This window comes from Orussus abietinus, unplaced genomic scaffold (genome assembly GCF_000612105.2).
Source record: "Orussus abietinus isolate OABI.00-Male unplaced genomic scaffold, Oabi_2.0 scaffold80, whole genome shotgun sequence".
In the NCBI taxonomy this organism is placed as follows: domain Eukaryota; kingdom Metazoa; phylum Arthropoda; class Insecta; order Hymenoptera; family Orussidae; genus Orussus; species Orussus abietinus.
This window is the reverse complement of record NW_019394321.1, coordinates 393,253-411,119: the sequence shown is the minus strand read 5'-3', so window position 1 is coordinate 411,119 and position 17,867 is coordinate 393,253. Positions and strand designations below refer to the sequence as shown.

The window sequence follows — 17,867 nt, the reverse complement described above, 5'->3', positions numbered from 1 at the left end:
AACGCCTTCGACCGCCTTCGACCGCCTTCTCGGAGTGATGTCGTTCGAATCGTTCCGTCTCTTCGGAGCTACGATCAGCTACGACTCGATCGAGCCTGTTCCATCTGAATAGGCGCGGGCAGGTGCACGCGTGGCCTGCCGCCCGCGGCGGATGCGACAACTGGCGACAAGTAACGGCAACTGTCGGTAATCGCGAATGTCACGTTACCGTCTTTGCGCGCACCATTCGCGGGTCGTATGCATGTACACGTCGAATCGCGTCAGATCACGCGGCCGCGTACGTGGTCAAGTGGTGGATCGCGACCGAGACAACGTGGCCCTTACCGATTTCAATTTTGGTCGAAACAGTATCGATTTGCAAATCATCGCGTCCAAGTTGAAACATGTGCGGAATTTGGGCGCTCTTCGGGTTAGATGTAAATTTGTCTTGCGTCTGTGACAACTTTGCAAAAATATCCCATCGCGGACCGGATGCTTTTCAAATCGAATACGATGCTCGCGTCAAGGTAAATCCTCGGTTTACTTCATTTATACAGTTAACGTTCGATAGGTGACTCGAAACAAAAATAAATTCTTTGCAGAACTGCTACTTGGCGTTTCATAGATTAACCATCGTCGATGGTCTTCGAGGTATGCAACCGATGAAATTATGTCGTTATCCTCAAATCTTTCTTTTGTGCAATGGAGAAATTTATAACTGTGCAAAAGTAGGTAATAAATTATTTAATTAATTGTATTAAAGAAGGATATCGAGTATACCTTTCAACTTGTATCGATATCGGGTAAATACATTTTTTAGATTAGACAAACATACTCGTTTAAATATGCAACGGACTGCGACGTCGAAGTTATAATGCACTTATATGCGAATGGCGGTCCTTACGATGTAGCCAGACAATTGGACGGGGTCTTTGCCTTTTGCTTAATGGATATCGAGAAACGAAGGATATTGATCGGGAGGGATCCTTACGGAGTCAGACCTTTATTCCGACTACGGAGCGACGGTGGTATTTTAGCAATCAGCTCTGAGAGTAAAGTAATTATAATATTTTATTTACTAAATTTGTTTTATCTAAATGTGAACAACGATCCGACGTATTACAGGCATTAGTCGGCCTTTCGAAACGGATAACTGGCCACTGGACTTTGGAGCCATTTCCACCAGGTTGTTACGAAGAGTATGAAATCTTACCAGATGGTTGCACGAGACTCCTGAATTCTATCAAGTATCATAAGCCTGGAGATAAACCTACTTTCGCTGTCTTTGTACCATGGCCGAGTACGCCTTGTTATTGCATTTATTTTATGAATTTCAAAGTGAAGGTTGAAAATACCAGTCATTATGTAATGTTACAGCATTGGTTGCAAAAGATGTGCACGAAAACATTAGGAATTTATTAAATGCAGCGGTAGAAAAACGTTTAATGGCGGACAGACGACTGGGATGTTTATTGTCCGGTGGCTTAGATTCTAGTCTCGTGTCTGCTTTGCTCGTTAAACACGCCAAAAGAATGAATTTGCGTTACAAGATTCAAAGTTTTGCTATTGGGATGGGAAATAGTCCTGATATCGTAGCTGCCAGACAGGTAAATAGTTTTTCCTTAGATATACAGTAAAAGCGATTACAATTATTATATCGCTCATCGATATCCACAGGTAGCCGATTACATAGGAACAGAACATCATGAAATCGTTTTTACGGTACAGGATGTTATTGAAGTTTTGGACCAAGTTATTTATCACTTGGAAACCTGTGATATTACTACTATTCGTGCTTCTATAGGGTGAAGAGAATATATTACGTAGCATAAAATAAAAAATATATATGATATATTAATGTTGCTATTCATCGAATTTGCAGAATGTATTTGATTTCGAGATATATCAAGAAAAATACAGATACTACAGTCGTGTTCAGCGGAGAGGGAGCGGATGAATTGGCACAGGGTTACATTTATTTCAGAGATGCACCAAAAGCATCGGACGCTCATAACGAATCTTTAAGATTACTTGAAGATATTTATTTGTACGATGGCTTAAGAGCGGACAGAACCACCAGTGCATTCAGTTTGGAACTTCGTGTTCCGTTTCTGGATTTACAATTCACTAGTTACTACCTCTCGTTAGATCCCGCTTTGCGGCAACCTCAAGGTACTCAAGTTTTCTATATAAATTGTTTAAAAGCGTCATATTTTTAAATTCACTCTGTCCAGATGGAGTGGAAAAACATCTACTGAGGTCTGCTTTCGAGGGAACGGGATTACTTCCGGAAAATATATTATGGAGACACAAAGAAGCTTTCAGCGATGGTGTAGCATGTATCAAGAAGTCTTTGTTCCAAGTAATTCAAGAAATTGTGGAGGATCGCGTTCAGGACGAGGAATTAGAAAAGGCGAAAACAATTTACCCGCACTGTACACCTAAGACGAAGGAAGCTCTCTATTACAGGTATACCAGCACAAGAAATTATAATTTCTTTCAGATTGGATAGTCAGTTGATTTCATCCTAATGAAGTAACATGCTCTGCACCATGGAACACAGTAATTTGTTAATCGCATGTTTTTAACACAAATTTGCTATTCTACAAACGTGACTAGAAGTCCAGCAAAATATCGATCTGTAGTATAACATTGCTTAGTAGCATCCGATAAAATGTTCATGTAAATTATCTTTGTGAAAATTTGTCCAAAAGCACAGGTTTAACAACACACGATCTGTTTAAATTCCCAAAATTTTATCATTTTTCACAGAAAAATATTTGAATCTCATTATGGCGGATTGGCTGAAAGTTTTACGCCGTATTATTGGATGCCACGATGGGTTAAGGGCGTCACAGATCCTTCAGCTAGATTCATCAAACACTACTCCGCTAAAGACGAGGAAAAACTTGCGGAGTCAAAGAAATAATTACATGTATAACAATGTCATTGTTTATTCATGTCTTTTATGGACAGTGTACCGTTTACAACTTTTATAAATGTTTAAAAAATATGCCTATACGGGAAGGAGAATCATTTATGTGAAGAAAGTAAAGGAAATGTAAACAAGACAAGGAAAAAAAATAATGTTTACCCCTGGTGGGACTCGAACCCACAATCCCCGGTTTAGGAGACCGATGCCTTATCCATTAGGCCACAGGGGCTCATTGAACGGTCACCCATGTTTTTTGATCAAGTTGAACACCCCTTTCCATCTTCTTAATATTTTTTTTCTTAATAAATAAACATTTAAAATTAATGCATAAATACTCCCTGTGACTAGTGTCCTGCAATGGATTGCGATACGAGATAGCACGAGTGTCAATATTATTTTGTTTTTACTTGACAATATCATATGTTTTCAAAGATATGTACACTGGCGGTCATGAATGGCTTCCTCGTGTATATGGTGCCGCCAGGTGGTGAGGTGGTGGGTCGGATACCAGGTACCGCAGCAGCGGCAAGTTTAAATCGGAGAGAAGGCTGTAGTGAATGTTTATAAGAAATCGGAAGTTTGTATGGGCTAATGGCGAGCGGGTAGTGGATTTCTTCTATATTTATATAACGATTTTCTTTCAAAATACCATTCATATTTTCTCTATTTATACAACTAGCGACATCCTACGACTGGTCCGATATTACAGTAAAAGCGACCCCACCGTTTCCTTAAGAAATAAACTTCTAGCCACGTCTACGTTCATCGGTAAAGTAACTGAACAAGCAAGGTTTGCAACAGTTTGCAAGATGGTGAAAGTGCCACCTGTCAAGTGGCTTTTTAAATCTCAATAAAGGAGTAACAATTCGTTGAGTTGAGCTAAATCGTGTATAACTCCTGACCAATGGTTATCAAGTTGAAAGTATGTGTTAACATCAACATTTATTAATCATTGTTAATAAGAACCTATAAGTTGTAATGAACAGTATAATCTTAAGTTGAAATTACTTTTTACAAATAACCTGTCACTAACAACGCAATCAAATGGAGACATTAGATTAAGAAGAGTTAGTATTGATTGCAGGGTTATTAAAAACCAGAAATTAAATGCAGAAGCAGAAGATAAAACTAAAATTAAATGGTTTTTAATTGCAGATGATTTCAACGCGATATGCGTCATTCGTATTAGGAATTGTGATAGCTTCGGTTACATGGGCTTTCAGTTTGTATCTTTATTCGAGACTTTCACAGAATGCAAATACCGCAAATCCAACCATGCTGGTTTCCGATACTACGAAACCTCTTAAGGAATCCATTTTTGATCAAAGAATTGTCCAAGAGCAAGGGCCAATTTTTAGGGAAAAAATTACACCTAAATTGAATAATGGTCACGGTGGTAAAGAATCGATTAATCTCGAGGGCATGAAACTGGAGAAAAGCTATAAAAACAGTGAAAAACTCTTGAATCAGTTACAGCCAATTGCTATTAAACCAGATGTTCCTTTTGGCCAAGGTAAGAAATTAGCAACATACTACCTACCTGCGACAGGCCTCTGCTTTTCTTTACATTTTAACAGACCTTTCTTCGGCAGGACTCGATGAATTAGGGATGGTGAGAAATTACAAGGAACAGCGTAAAAGAGATGAAGGATATAAAAACTATGCCTTCAATGTGTTAATTTCCGATAATCTGAGTCTTCACAGAGAGATACCCGACACGAGACATAAACTTTGTCAGCATAAGACATACCCACAGAACCTGCCGAATGCTAGCATCGTTATCTGCTTTTACAATGAACATTATGCAACGTTACTGAGGTCGTTGCATTCTATAGTTGAAAGAACACCTGCGACTCTTTTACACGAGATAGTACTGGTAAATGATTACAGCGACGACGATGACCTACATGAAAAGGTGAAACGATACACAGAGAGCCATTTTGAAAGCAAAGTAAAACTTTTCAAAACGGAACGAAGGGAGGGTTTAATAAGGGCAAGGATATTTGGCGCGAAGAAAGCAACTGGAAAGGTCCTGATCTTCCTCGATAGTCACATAGAAGCAAATAAGGCATGGATCGAACCGTTGTTGGCTAGAGTGGCACATTCCAGGACAATCGTACCAATGCCTGTCATCGATATTATAAAGGCAGATACTTTTGAATATACCAACAGTCCACTGGTCAGAGGAGGTTTCAACTGGGGCCTTCATTTTAAATGGGATAATCTACCAGTCGGAACTTTGGTACACGATCAAGATTTTGTGAAGCCCATCAAGTGAGCTTAACTTTAAGTGTAAACTAGCGATGCCGACATAGCCGGTAGTTAACACGACGTGTCACAGGCGTCTTTGCAAAACAGGTCACCGACCATGGCAGGAGGACTGTTCGCGATGGATCGGGAATATTTCACGGAGTTAGGAGAGTATGATTCTGGCATGGACCTCTGGGGTGGTGAAAACTTGGAAATATCATTCAGGGTAAAGTTCATGATTTGTCCAATTAAAAGTTTTATCCTTATAAAAGAATGCCGAATTACAAATTCCTTCTTTTGCTACATCGATAGATATGGATGTGTGGAGGAAGTATAGAATTAATTCCATGTTCTCGGGTTGGTCATGTATTCCGAAGAAGACGACCTTATGGTGGCGATGATCGGCACGACACCATGCTAAAGAATTCTCTTCGAGTGGCATACGTGTGGATGGATGATTACAAAGAATATTTTCTCCGAGATGCTGTAAGAGGGATAAATTATGGAGACATCTCCGAGAGAGTGACATTACGAAAACAACTCAAGTGTAAAGATTTTACATGGTATTTGAAGAACATTTACCCGGAATTAACCCTACCGGATGACACCGAGAAACATTTTAAAGACAAGTGGTCAAAGATTAATAAAAAACCAATGCAACCATGGCATTCTAGGAAGAGAAATTACACTGACTCGTACCAAATTAGATTCGCTGACAGCTCTCTGTGCATTCAAAGTGAGAAGGATATTAAGACGAGAGGCGCCAACTTAATTCTGGCACCATGTTTGCGCATCAAATCCCAGGTACATGCTATCCCTAGGAAAACACATCCATGTTTGAGCAAATGTTTAGAGCGATAGTAGCGATGCCCCCTTTGATACCGTTGATCTTGTTTTATGTAGATGTGGTATGAAACGGATAAGAAAGAACTTGTCCTTGGTCAGATGCTCTGTTTGGAAGGAGGTGAAAAAGCTCCCAGGTTAGGCAAATGCCATGAAATGGGTGGTAATCAAGAGTGGCGCCATAAGGGCATTGTAAGTTTAGCCTTTTATAAATTCAAATTATGAAAATATTCTGATGGTCAATATTAATTTATCTTTTCAGAATGATACTCCAATCTACAATGTAGCAGCTGGGATGTGTTTAGGAGTACTTCGTGGGGCAAGCCACTCTCGAGTTACCATGGATTTGTGTAATAAGCCCAATACTTCAACGATAAGTTGGGGTCTTATTCGATCCGGGGCCGTGATCAAGGAGATTGGATGACGTTGGCGAAGAGCTCGTCGAAGTAGACGACGAAAGGTCGAAAACTGGTTCGAGCGATAATGGTCATTCTTGAGATTAATTTAAATGCTTGTGCAGTCCGACGGAAGTCCAAGATGGCTCAAAGAAATTGATTTTGGGTTCTTTAACTCTTTTCTTTCAACATCATACAGTGCATGCAATGCTCTCTATTTTATACACATTTTCCTGCCTTTTCTAATATTAATTATGGGTTGAGTTGGGAAATGTTGATTCATAAATTGCTTAGAATGCATGTCAATTCAAGGTCTTGCAAATAATTGTATGGTAAGGTTCATGATTTCAGTGTTGAATTCATTAGACCATGCAAGGAGTTTTGACACATTAAACAGTTTATAAATCTCTCACAACACCTAAACCAAAACTCTCTGTTTATGTTGAGCACATATCAGATTATCTAATGATATTGTGTATATATGTATCAAGTTGAAACAATTGGTTTGTTAATTATTGATATAAATGGTTTCATAAGGATACGTCCATGATCCTTCTGTTCTGCCGTTTTCAAGCTGCCCTGCCCCCGATGAATTATTTTTGCACATACAATCGTGAGATAGTAGGGCGCAAATCGAACTCTCAATGAAGAATCGGTTAAATACGCTTAAATACACTGTCGTGCCATGGTAGTGCGAGAAGTAAGCGCTCTAGGCAAGGATACAGAATCGCAATATGGCACAAGTGGCATAGTTTCGATCACGGCCGCTAAGGCGACACCGTCTCGCGAGTCGCGACAACTACGAAACACGAGCGTAAGCATTTTTGTTACTCTCTGCTTTAGGCACGTCAGAATTTACCGTTCATAGCTACTCAAATACATTTGTTGATTACTTTAACTTTAATTATATGTACATTAAAACACGTTCAAATAGCAATGATCCACAGTCTCTTTATTATTAATGCTTCAGGGTGAGTTTTTATGGTCTGTGCAACATGTCGTAATATTACGCGTTGTAAATTTATAAATTGCATTAAATGTTAAATATTTTTTACATATCTAGAATGTGGCTAGTATTTAGCTTCATTTATTCAATATTTCCTATTGATTCTTTATCATTTGCCTACTAATTCATCAATATTTATGTATCATTTACTTTTAATATAGAGATGTCTTTATGGAAAAACATTGGAAAAGTGCTGTTGCCCGATCATTATGCGATTACTTCTTTGATCAGCAGAGAAGAGTCCTATCGCCTGAAGATACTCCCCCGGTGATAGCTACTCCTCACCATTATTTGATCAGTATATATCGTTGCAGTATGTTTTTTGTTGCAGTATGTACAACGGAAGGTATATTGTCCTTAATTTCTGCATTTTAAAATAATTAAAAATACAATAGAGTGAATAAATTACAAAAAGATTAACTACACCTATTAATCAATTTGTCACTGTTGCAGTTCCACCGTTGTTTGTAATTGAATTTTTACACAGAGTAGTGGATACGTTCCAAGATTACTTTAGTGAGTGCACTGAAACAATCATAAAGGAAAATTATGTTGTTGTTTATGAATTATTGGATGAAATGTTAGATAATGGATTTCCATTGGCTACGGAATCAAATATTTTAAAGGAGCTCATTAAGCCACCTAATATCCTACGGACTATCGCTAATACCGTTACTGGCAAATCCAAGTAATGCTCATATTTTTTCAAATGTGAAATCACTGCACGGAAACTGATGCGGTAATATAATTTTATATATTTTAATCCTTTTCCTAGTGTAAGTGCAATTTTACCAAGCGGACAACTTTCCAATGTTCCCTGGAGAAGAACAGGGGTTAAATACACAGCCAATGAAGCATATTTTGATGTTGTCGAAGAAGTTGATGCAATTATTGATAAAACTGGTGCCACGGTCTTTGCGGAAATTCAAGGATATGTAAGTTACTATATACTATCTGCACATTTATTAGTATTCTAAGCTTAACAGCCACGAATGTTATTACCATCGTTGTCATGATATTAACGCCATCGTCTTAATTTTAATTGTTTGCAGATTGACTGCTGTATCAGATTAAGTGGTATGCCAGATTTAACCTTATCGTTTATGAATCCTAGACTCTTTGATGATGTAAGCTTCCATCCTTGTGTACGATTCAAACGATGGGAGGTTGGTGTACAAGGAAATGTTAAAAAATCATAGTTACTCAAATATAGCAAGTACTTATTCTATTCAATTTCAGTCTGAAAGAATTTTGTCATTTATTCCCCCTGATGGAAATTTCCGGTTATTATCATACCACATAGGGTCACAAAGTATCGTTGCTATTCCATTATATATAAGACACAATATAAGTTTAAAGGAAGCTGGTGGTGGTAGATTGGATATAACCGTGGGACCAAAACAAACGATTGGCAAGACGGTATGATATTTTGACAAACATAATTTAAAAAATTTGGAAACAGACAATAACTATTTATTTTGTTGCAGGTAGAAAATGTATCATTGGAGATACCCATGCCAAAAATCGTATTAAATTGTAGTTTAGTACCAAACCAAGGAAAATATTCTTTTGATCCAGTTAGTAAGGTGTTAATGTGGGATATTGGAAGGATAGACGTATCCAAGTTACCTAATCTCAGAGGATCTGTAAGGATAATGATCACGTTATTAATAGTATCACTGAGCCAGTCATACATAATTGGATTTTTTCTTTCTCTAACAGATAACTGTACAAAATACTGCTGCAATTACCGAATCAAATCCAGCTATTAATGTAAGTAAAACCTTCCTGTTTATACTGTTTTTCATAGGCACAGAATAATTATTGATTGTTCTAGGTACATTTTACAATAAATCAATTAGCAGTATCTGGTTTGAAGGTTAATCGACTTGATATGTACGGAGAAAAGTACAAACCTTTTAAAGGTGTAAAGTACATCACTAAGGCTGGAAAGTTCCAAATACGAATGTAAATTCTTATATTCTTCCATTAAGTTAAGGAAACCAGATTGCATTGCTTACGTTTATGTATTTAAATAAATTCTGGAATATTGTATCTATTGCATTCAACTTGTAGACGTCACCTAACGACTGGAGAGGAAAAGGTCAATTTTTACTTATTTACCAATTTAGTACCAGTGTAATAAGATATATCATTTCTTGTGGCATAGTATCGTTTAATTTTCTTACGGTAATAAACGGACTATGATCTATGATGAAATATTTAATATTTTCTACTCAGGCTGATTCCAAGTCTCGTTCGGATTCCTTTTCCGGAAGACTGGTAGGGAGGATGCTGTCGAAATCGGCGTAGAAGGATAGCTGATATTAATGGGAAAAGAACACCGTTGGCGATGGTTAGAAAAATAAATAAAAATAAAATCAATTGTGAAACATTAATACGAGGATTCTGGATAAACCGGACATCGAATAAAACTAATTTTACACCGACAAGGGGTGGGAAGGAAGAGGCGCCAAACACAGGCTATTTAACTTTGAATACTCTTACACAAATATGTATACAAAACCTTATTTTCTTATGCACACCGCTCTAAGTTTCTGAACTTTGACACAAAACTCTTTTTGCTTCTAATTCTTCCCATGTAGGATGTGTAGCATAAGTATAAATTCGTTCCATATTAGTTGCGTAAATTGTATGATTACATACCAGGTTCTTGTATATCTGTAAATAAATGTAAAATATTCAATAGTAGCTTTTATCGTCTAAACAGCCAATCATATTAATAACAAAGTTATCATGGGTTAAACATAATGCTTTGTCTTCCAATACCTTCAATGTATGTTGCAGGTCGGACACGCTAACAGGATGTGGTGAAGGAAGAACTGTTTGCGTTGAACATGCCATGGTGAAAGCTGTTACTTGCTCTGCTTCCTCTACATTGCGTTTTATCGAAGGCACCTGACCATCTGGATCTGCTATTCTGATTGGTGCACTGTAATGATTAATACAATTATTTTCTGCAATCCAAACTACTCATTTGCATGTCGTACTTGTAATTGGACATTTGCGGAATGTAAGCAGTGTTCCTTTTCCATGAACAGGGGACTGGCTCCCCTATGTTGTGAATAAACGTTCCCTCTGTAACAGAGTATCCTTTTCGCCTGGTCAGAATGGCAGTGAGAACATTCTTTAAAAAGAGTTGAGTTGCAGCTATGACAATGTGAGCAGTGCTTTCCTCAGCTCCGTCCATATTATTCTCCCATGCTGCAAGCATTAATCTCGCTAATACAAAAGTGCGGTCGGGTAGCACTAGTTCTTGAGCACTGGAACGATTAGCTCCAATGGGTTCATCTCCTACCGGTGACGATACCTGACCAAGTACTTCCACATACATATCTGCTGGCTAATAATATGTGAATCAATAGTAAGAAGAAAGCAGATTTATAACGCATCTTGGAATTCTGTCACACGTATCTTTGCGTGCTTACCTCAAAGTTTGATTTATCGGTTTTATACCTCCGTTTCAAACGTAAACGTTTTTCCTTTAATATTTTATCTTTATCATGGTGACTGTGTATATTACCTAATATTCTGTCTTTATCGTGGAAACCATGACAACTATTTAACTTTGTATTTCGTGTTGTTGACACCACGGCCAAACCGCGTACTTTATTAAATAAACATAAGAGGAACTCATTGTGCAAGTGAACTTGATCTTCGGTCATCATATTGCGAGCTTCGCAATCAAATTCTTCTTTAGTTGTCTAAAATAAATTTCATGTTCATGATTCGTCACTGTGGGATATTTTTACTATGAGATAGAAATAAAGGCAGACAAATACCTTCATTTGAAACCACAGCTTCATTTTCTCGAAATACCTATAATTAATTGAAGCTTTTGTAATTAACAGAAAGAAAGAGATTAGTATAACCTATTTGGTATAACATACGATATCCCAATTTATAGGTTTGTGACGCGATAATTCGTTGTATCAAAGATTAACATGTACTTACGCCTTTGCATTTTCACCGAGCGAAGCAATAAGACTTTTCCTCGCAACATTTAAATCTTTTGAAGTGGTCATAACAGTAGCTTCGTATGTCGTATTTGTTAAACTCAGCTGGTGTGGTGCGTATGTATTTACTTTGTAAAAGCACTGCAGCATCTATAGTATCATCTTTTAGACCATAAATATCTAGACCTCGCAGGGCAGTGGAAGGGGTAAACTCGAATACCACATGGACCACGTATGCCGACGGCACTCGGCTCAATCAGATTTTAGACCATATTTTTATGTAGACTGCTTTGCACTGGAAGAGGTACGAATGTCCACGTGTCCCGACGGACTCACCCAACAATTAAAGCCATTCTGTTTACTGAAAATCTGGTGGTCCAATGCGAAGTCTATATATATATATATATATATGGCTAACTACGGTCTCCCCACTCCTCTCGGAGAAAGAATACACGGATCGAGTAATTTTCTATAGTGTAGGATCCTTGGGTTGTAAGAGTATGTATAATCATTTCAAAGAGTTGTAATTCAAGTTTTCGGTTCTGTTTAAAGGATTTCAATTAAACAAGTAATAACGAGTTGTTTCTCACAATACATTTACTGACAAGAGTATTTATCCAAGACTTCATCCTTAGTTGTAGAGGTTAGGACTGTATATTTCCTTGATTTTTATATACTTTACTAGTAAATGTATAAATGTCTAATATAATTAAATATATAGATAGAATAAACGTCCCCGATATGGCTGAAAACTACGGTAGAGATACACCTCCGATGTATTCTCCAAACGAGGAAACAAAAACAGCAGGACAGCCGCTATCTGACTTTCTACTGCAATTAGAAGATTATACCCCAACGGTATGAATTCTCTTTAGTATGTTTTATTTGTCATTTAAATTTAAATTATTCAGTGTATTTATTTATTCATTTCCTGTTAGGTACCTGACGCTATTAGTGAACATTACTTGCATACTGCAGGTTTCAATACAACCGATCCAAGAATGTACGTGACAAAGTTATATGTATATATTTGTTCATGTTACAATATCATTTGCCTTCCTATAAAAAAAATGCATTAATACAAAATTTGCTTCCAGAGTACGATTAGTATCTTTGGCAGCACAAAAGTTCATTTCCGAAATTGCCAATGACGCGCTACAGCATTGTAAGACAAGAGGTGCAAATCAGAATACAAAAACAAAGGGCAAGGATCGACGTTACACCTTAACAATGGAAGATTTAACACCTGCTGTTGCCGAGTATGGCATTATAGTGAAGAAGCCTCATTACTTTGTTTAATCCTGCAATTCAATGTTCTTGAAACAGATATTTGTACACTCCTTGTAATATCTACGATGCAATGACCGCAGTACCCTTTTTCTTGTATCTACATTTACAGACCAGTGGTTTTGAAAAACCATGGGAACTACTATCATTATTGTATCATTTATCTTTCATCAAAGTTTAATTCATTCCTTAATCATAGCCATGTATTTTCGATACTCCTATCCTACTTTATAATTCAAAACATTATTAAAAGTTTTTTATTAGTGTAAAATATTATGGAACGATATGACAAAATATTAACAGAGATAAGCTGGACAATTGCTCACACGGGCTGGGTCGCGCGATCGCGTTCTGTGCTGCCCTCGGTGGAGAACAGTGGAGAATGCACTTGCCACCTAATACCCCCCAATGGTGGCCCTATTCAGGGATCCTTCTCATCTGTGCTCCCAACTCATCTCTGTGATAACAAACATCGCTTAACATCTTTTAACATCTTTTACCAACAAGTCCGGCAAGCTCTGCGGCGATGAATTACCCATGATGACTTGAACTAAGGAATGAATTTCGTAGGTTAACAAAATTTTATTTTTCCCCTAGTATCATGGATTTCCTTAGCTTTTCTGCTCATAGATGGCTGAACTATATTGTTGGAAAATTAACATGTTTTCCCTCTTTGAAGTTTGATCTTCCATGTCGTGGTTATGTTCCACGTTTTTCCGCCAAAACTGTATATTATTTGACTGGCAGTTAAAAACTGGCTTTAATAGAGTAAACCCTTGGGTACTCTGGGGCCAAAAAACAACAACAACAACATTATTTGACTATTTCTTAATCATGGTAAGCTTTTAATTTCAAATTCGTAATTAACATTCCTCCTTATTTCTTTACATCGACTTAATCTGAATATTAAGTTATAATACGCATACCTGCGTAAGACTTGGATAATCCTATATTAGGTTTAGGATTTCTTCATTAATTGTTATTTTTATGTGTATGTGTACACGATAATACGGAATAATTCACAAAATATTTATTCTCTTATTAAAGTCCTTAGATGAGTTTCAATCTTCCGAATCTGGCATAGCGCCGTTATTGGAAAATGGAGTGGAGTTTACATTGGAAGATGTATACGAATCCTTGAAGGACATTAAAAAGGAAAGACTACAGGAACTGGAAACTTTAGTCGATGCAAATCTGAACAATGAAGCTGCAATTATAAGTCCAAAAGATATTGAGAAGATTAAAAAGAAGCAAGTGCGCCTTTTTCAGTGTTTATCAGAACGCCTTGAAAAAGAATGCCCTAAGGATTATCCTATACTAAAGACGTCGGATCTCTATGTCGAAACAATAAAAGAGTTGGAAAAAGAAGTTCAGGATATGCAGGGGTACCTTGAGAAAATGCAGAATGAATTGAAAGAAAGCAAGGATGATATCGTTTAGTGAGTAATATATATATATTATATAACTTCGGTTACAATTTTTTATTGGACTACATCTGGAATTATTTCATCTTTTTCAGTTTAGAAAAGAAAAAGCAAGGTTTAGAAAATATGAGAAAAGCTTATCAAGGTGAAAGTCAGAAAGCTGTTAGTAAGACATACATGGATGAACTTGCTCTTGTGAATCGTTTGTTCAAATCAGTTAAAACTGATTTGGTGAGTATTATGGGAACAAGATCTTTTAGTTAAATAATGAAAGATAAAACAAGAAAATGCCATTATTCCTTGCAGCACTTGGTAGTGGATACACTTTTCCCTAATAACGAAGACTTTAAAGATTTACTAGGAGTAAGTGTTCCATTGTTCTTTACGAGTCATGTATTTTTACAGGATGTTAACTAAATCTGACCTTAATAATAATTGCAGGCATTAACGACCGCATATACTAATGGAGGTGATGATATTTATATAGATTTGATTCCTGAAACATTGCTATGTGCTACGTTTTTAATAGAAGGTGACATTGCTGTTTATCATCCTAACGATACAAATAAAATTAAATTGGCACAATTATTATGAATTAGGGTACTATTTTTAATATTTTATATTCTAATTTTTAATTATATTAATAGTATTAATACAATTTTTTTAATGCAGTGCTAGTTTCACTTTTTCACTTATTCAATTGTAAATAATATATCAATGCTAAGAAACATTCTATGCATGTTGAATGCGTTAATTAAATTTTACACATAGATACTTTAAAAGAATGTGCTAACAATCTATTTATTTATCATACATTTCTACCTGAAAGTATACCTAAATTTAATTTACTTAGAGGAATAAATTAACCGCTGAACACAAACTATTAATTGTTAATTTAATGTTATTTTTTTTTCAATGTAATAAAGAAGTATCAGTGCTAATTTATTCATACTAGAAAATATACATGCAAGAGTGCATTTCTCGATTGAGGATACCTTGGAATGTACAAAATTAATTACCACATAAATGGTGCTCTTTCTCGTAATATCCTAACTCCAATTCTTTCCCATTCTTGGCGTCCAATCCATAATTCTTGAGCGGATTCTAAACAACTTAAAATTGCAGCACCCTTCCATGCTGTCATTCCTGGATCCATTTCTTTTGGATGTGTTATTATATCCAATTGTTCTAATTTAAAGGTAAAAATATTTGCAGGTATACGATACAATTATATTAATGAAAAAAGGTTTATTAAGATTAGTTTGATATGTGCTTTTGAACTCACCGGCTCGATACATATAAGGAATTTGAAGGGATATCCTATTGTGAAGCCACATACCGATGCCTTCAAATTTCATTCCTGATCCCACAACCAATACACAGCTGTACATTTTTCGTTTTAAATCCTCGGTTGCTATAAGATATATTAGTTTATATCACAACAAAATCTTGATCTCAAATTATACAATTAATACGCATTACTTATGATACTTACGACATCGATCAATACTTTGTAACACGGCATGATCTAGTCCAAGCAATTGTTGAGGACCGACAACGAAATCTCGCGGTGCATCAAGATCACGATTTGATAACGTGATGGGAGCAGAATCAACTGCATCGACTACCACTTCTTCCTCTCCAGCAACCGCTGGGGTAACTACCTCTTCTTGCATTTCCAAAGTTTGCTCCAAGTTTTCTTTCATACCTCTTCGCTGAAATAATTGTAAGTTTGTTTTTTATGTATTGATTTTACACCGTTCTCAAATAATGGAAAAACTCACACTTGTCTCGCGTAAATAGTTTTCATCGTGAGGATCTTCAGAATCTCCCATCGAGCGCTTTTGAGTATGAACATTGTGCGTTCCAGTTACTTTAAATAATTCTGGTTGAAATAGACTCAATGGTGCAACTATGCATTCATCACCAACCTGAGGAGATATGTTAAAAACTATAGATAATTTATTAACTTTGACCCAACTAATCTCTACATTAAATAAATACCTGAAGGGTGAATTTCTGTGTTGATGTTTTAGGTTTCTTTACAATAAACGTTTTCTCTTGTGAGCCACAAACATTTAAGTCAACGTGACAAAAGTCTTTCTTCAATTGGCCCAAAAGTAGAGCATCTAATTTGTCAGAAGGGTCACAAGCTTTATAAGGAAACGCACACTTCTGAAGTAGCCAAAAGAAGGTTTGAGTAATGTCACCGCCTCCATAATCCATGCGTACTCGTGTGTTTCTATGAGAAATACCATCTTCCACGCAAGATACTGACGTTTTTTGGTCCCCTACATCGACTACACATGCATAACCTAAGCCAGCGCCAAATGTAGCTGCAACGTGATCCTGAGGACATGAAAGTTAATCAATTGATAACGAAACAATCTCTTTTTAAAGTGAAATGTACACCGTGTTTTAAAGAAAATCATACCTGTAATAGAAAACATCCTCCAAAACCTATATCACACAACATTAACGTTGTCAGTTCTTTCAGGTATAGTCTGTTATATATATCAGGTATGATGAGTACTGCACGATAATGTCGCAAGTCACGTAACGGAATATCCATTTTATTTGTCAATACATATTCCCAAATTGTTTTCAGATCTGCAAGGACGGCTCGCAAGCTGCCACCAGCACCAGAATGTATATTTAAATCCCCTCTTTTATAAGGAAAATGGATGTTATAGTCTTCTTCTGGATTTAAAGACAGAATGTCATCTCCAATGATCACCTCTTGATCCCTTGTAATCCACTCCCCGCTGGGTGGGGATAATACCTCTGGATTTGATCTACGATTAAACGCTGCAATTTGTTGCGGAGGTGTAGCATACCGTCTTCGACCATCGGATTGCAAACAGGATTGCAAAGTATGCGATACTTGAAGGCGTGATTCTTCCATCGCTTGTGTCAGTTCCTTAGTCTATTCATTATTTATATAAGACACATTTTCAATATACACTTGGCAATAGATATAAATTTTTATAGAAGCAATGGAAATCTTACTTTAGGCACAAGATTTGGAAGAAACGAATCTCGGTGCACAGTACCTCCAGGTAACCTCCGTCTGGCCACTGCGTTTAACAACGTGAAAGGATTTAAATCTGATGCTCGTCCCATTCGAAGATACATAGATCCGGGATGGATTATAATTATTGTCTGGGCTTGAATTTGCTAAAAACCATAACATAAATTAACGTAAAATCTTTACTGCATTACTGAATAAAAAAAATACAATGAGTGTAAAATCACTGGTTTACTTACTTCAGCACATGATTCTTGAAAAACTGGCATGTTCCTTAATAATTATTTTTCGTTTATTAACTTATAAGCAACAATATTGGATAACGTCTCTCACTATTCCTGCAGGATAACAAAAGTCGACTGTACTTTTACTAATTTTTGTTAGAGGTCTCTGCGGGTATTTTCCAAAGAGTGAGGTTAAAGTCCTACTGAGCATTTCGGGTGTCATACAGCGTGGCGCGTCGACCGTCCTGGTCAGTCCAGGTAGTTCTGATTGGACTTCCTCGATACGTTGACGCAACGCGCTCTATGAGACACACGACGCATACGATAATTATTTTGTGAACATCACACTCCGATATAATACCCGAGAATCTGTCTATAGGGACCTCTGAGTTCATACCCTTGACATTTTTAACCCCACCAAAAACGTGATGTTCCTTTTATTAATTGCATTCATTCAATTACCCAAGTCCATGTCATAATTTTTGTGACTTTAAGAATAAAACGATCTGCAGTGGTAAA

General features: G+C 36.8%; 7 protein-coding genes and 1 non-coding gene across 14 annotated transcripts; 5 read left to right on the top strand and 3 right to left on the bottom strand.

The window, feature by feature from the left end:
• Positions 1 to 260: 260 nt before the first annotated feature.
• LOC105694633 (asparagine synthetase [glutamine-hydrolyzing]) lies at positions 261 to 3,050 on the top strand. 2 transcript variants are annotated; one of them, XM_012415499.2, is made up of 9 exons: positions 261 to 506; positions 582 to 707; positions 800 to 1,036; positions 1,105 to 1,279; positions 1,357 to 1,586; positions 1,657 to 1,784; positions 1,862 to 2,151; positions 2,214 to 2,448; positions 2,752 to 3,050. In XM_012415499.2, the coding sequence occupies exons 1-9, from the start codon at positions 384 to 386 to the stop codon at positions 2,906 to 2,908; spliced, it is 1,701 nt and encodes a 566-aa protein (XP_012270922.1). In that variant the 5' UTR covers positions 261 to 383; the 3' UTR covers positions 2,909 to 3,050. The 2 variants fall into 2 exon arrangements, with proteins under 2 accessions (XP_012270922.1, XP_012270923.1); XM_012415500.1 differs by lacking the exon at positions 261 to 506 and having other exon boundaries at positions 581 to 711.
• Positions 3,051 to 3,070: 20 nt separating this feature from the next.
• On the bottom strand, positions 3,071 to 3,143 carry Trnar-ccu. The gene has a single exon. It is a non-coding gene; the product is annotated as a tRNA-Arg (tRNA).
• A 361-nt stretch (positions 3,144 to 3,504) lies between these two features.
• On the top strand, positions 3,505 to 6,952 carry LOC105694576 (polypeptide N-acetylgalactosaminyltransferase 35A). 2 transcript variants are annotated; one of them, XM_012415404.2, is made up of 7 exons: positions 3,505 to 3,836; positions 4,070 to 4,427; positions 4,507 to 5,188; positions 5,273 to 5,390; positions 5,477 to 5,968; positions 6,068 to 6,199; positions 6,270 to 6,952. In XM_012415404.2, the coding sequence occupies exons 1-7, from the start codon at positions 3,819 to 3,821 to the stop codon at positions 6,429 to 6,431; spliced, it is 1,962 nt and encodes a 653-aa protein (XP_012270827.1). In that variant the 5' UTR covers positions 3,505 to 3,818; the 3' UTR covers positions 6,432 to 6,952. The 2 variants fall into 2 exon arrangements, with proteins under 2 accessions (XP_012270827.1, XP_012270828.1); XM_012415405.2 differs by having other exon boundaries at positions 3,505 to 3,981.
• A 120-nt stretch (positions 6,953 to 7,072) lies between these two features.
• Positions 7,073 to 9,463, top strand: LOC105694577 (AP-3 complex subunit mu-1). Its single transcript, XM_012415406.1, has 9 exons — positions 7,073 to 7,373; positions 7,570 to 7,754; positions 7,862 to 8,096; positions 8,184 to 8,343; positions 8,461 to 8,574; positions 8,648 to 8,827; positions 8,896 to 9,054; positions 9,131 to 9,181; positions 9,246 to 9,463. Exons 1-9 carry the CDS (start codon positions 7,339 to 7,341, stop codon positions 9,378 to 9,380), a joined length of 1,254 nt encoding a protein of 417 aa, XP_012270829.1. The 5' UTR covers positions 7,073 to 7,338; the 3' UTR covers positions 9,381 to 9,463.
• LOC105694578 (transcriptional adapter 1-like) lies at positions 7,754 to 11,689 on the bottom strand. 3 transcript variants are annotated; one of them, XM_012415409.1, is made up of 7 exons: positions 11,384 to 11,689; positions 11,212 to 11,248; positions 10,858 to 11,133; positions 10,420 to 10,772; positions 10,199 to 10,361; positions 10,076 to 10,090; positions 7,754 to 7,933 (listed from the first exon to the last, which is right to left on the bottom strand). In XM_012415409.1, the coding sequence occupies exons 1-7, from the start codon at positions 11,533 to 11,535 to the stop codon at positions 7,922 to 7,924; spliced, it is 1,008 nt and encodes a 335-aa protein (XP_012270832.1). In that variant the 5' UTR covers positions 11,536 to 11,689; the 3' UTR covers positions 7,754 to 7,921. The 3 variants fall into 3 exon arrangements, with proteins under 3 accessions (XP_012270832.1, XP_012270831.1, XP_012270830.1); XM_012415408.2 differs by having other exon boundaries at positions 7,874 to 7,933; positions 9,936 to 10,090; XM_012415407.2 differs by lacking the exon at positions 7,754 to 7,933 and having other exon boundaries at positions 9,887 to 10,090.
• Positions 11,690 to 11,713: 24 nt separating this feature from the next.
• LOC105694579 (transcription initiation factor TFIID subunit 10) lies at positions 11,714 to 12,865 on the top strand. 2 transcript variants are annotated; one of them, XM_012415411.2, is made up of 5 exons: positions 11,718 to 11,861; positions 11,938 to 12,028; positions 12,107 to 12,243; positions 12,324 to 12,388; positions 12,483 to 12,865. In XM_012415411.2, the coding sequence occupies exons 3-5, from the start codon at positions 12,127 to 12,129 to the stop codon at positions 12,682 to 12,684; spliced, it is 384 nt and encodes a 127-aa protein (XP_012270834.1). In that variant the 5' UTR covers positions 11,718 to 11,861; positions 11,938 to 12,028; positions 12,107 to 12,126; the 3' UTR covers positions 12,685 to 12,865. The 2 variants fall into 2 exon arrangements, with proteins under 2 accessions (XP_012270833.1, XP_012270834.1); XM_012415410.2 differs by lacking the exon at positions 11,938 to 12,028 and having other exon boundaries at positions 11,714 to 11,883.
• Positions 12,866 to 13,337: 472 nt separating this feature from the next.
• Positions 13,338 to 14,733, top strand: LOC105694519. Its single transcript, XM_012415267.1, has 5 exons — positions 13,338 to 13,509; positions 13,720 to 14,111; positions 14,192 to 14,327; positions 14,403 to 14,459; positions 14,538 to 14,733. The coding sequence occupies exons 1-5, from the start codon at positions 13,363 to 13,365 to the stop codon at positions 14,688 to 14,690; spliced, it is 885 nt and encodes a 294-aa protein (XP_012270690.1). The 5' UTR covers positions 13,338 to 13,362; the 3' UTR covers positions 14,691 to 14,733.
• Positions 14,734 to 14,868: 135 nt separating this feature from the next.
• On the bottom strand, positions 14,869 to 17,780 carry LOC105694515 (actin-related protein 8). Of its 2 annotated transcripts, XM_012415252.2 has the most exons (9): positions 17,553 to 17,780; positions 17,364 to 17,462; positions 17,106 to 17,273; positions 16,531 to 17,022; positions 16,101 to 16,445; positions 15,881 to 16,027; positions 15,592 to 15,811; positions 15,382 to 15,510; positions 14,869 to 15,284 (listed from the first exon to the last, which is right to left on the bottom strand). In XM_012415252.2, exons 2-9 carry the CDS (start codon positions 17,391 to 17,393, stop codon positions 15,112 to 15,114), a joined length of 1,704 nt encoding a protein of 567 aa, XP_012270675.1. In that variant the 5' UTR covers positions 17,394 to 17,462; positions 17,553 to 17,780; the 3' UTR covers positions 14,869 to 15,111. The 2 variants fall into 2 exon arrangements, with proteins under 2 accessions (XP_012270675.1, XP_012270674.1); XM_012415251.1 differs by lacking the exon at positions 17,553 to 17,780 and having other exon boundaries at positions 17,364 to 17,540.
• Between the last annotated feature and the right edge of the window lie 87 nt (positions 17,781 to 17,867).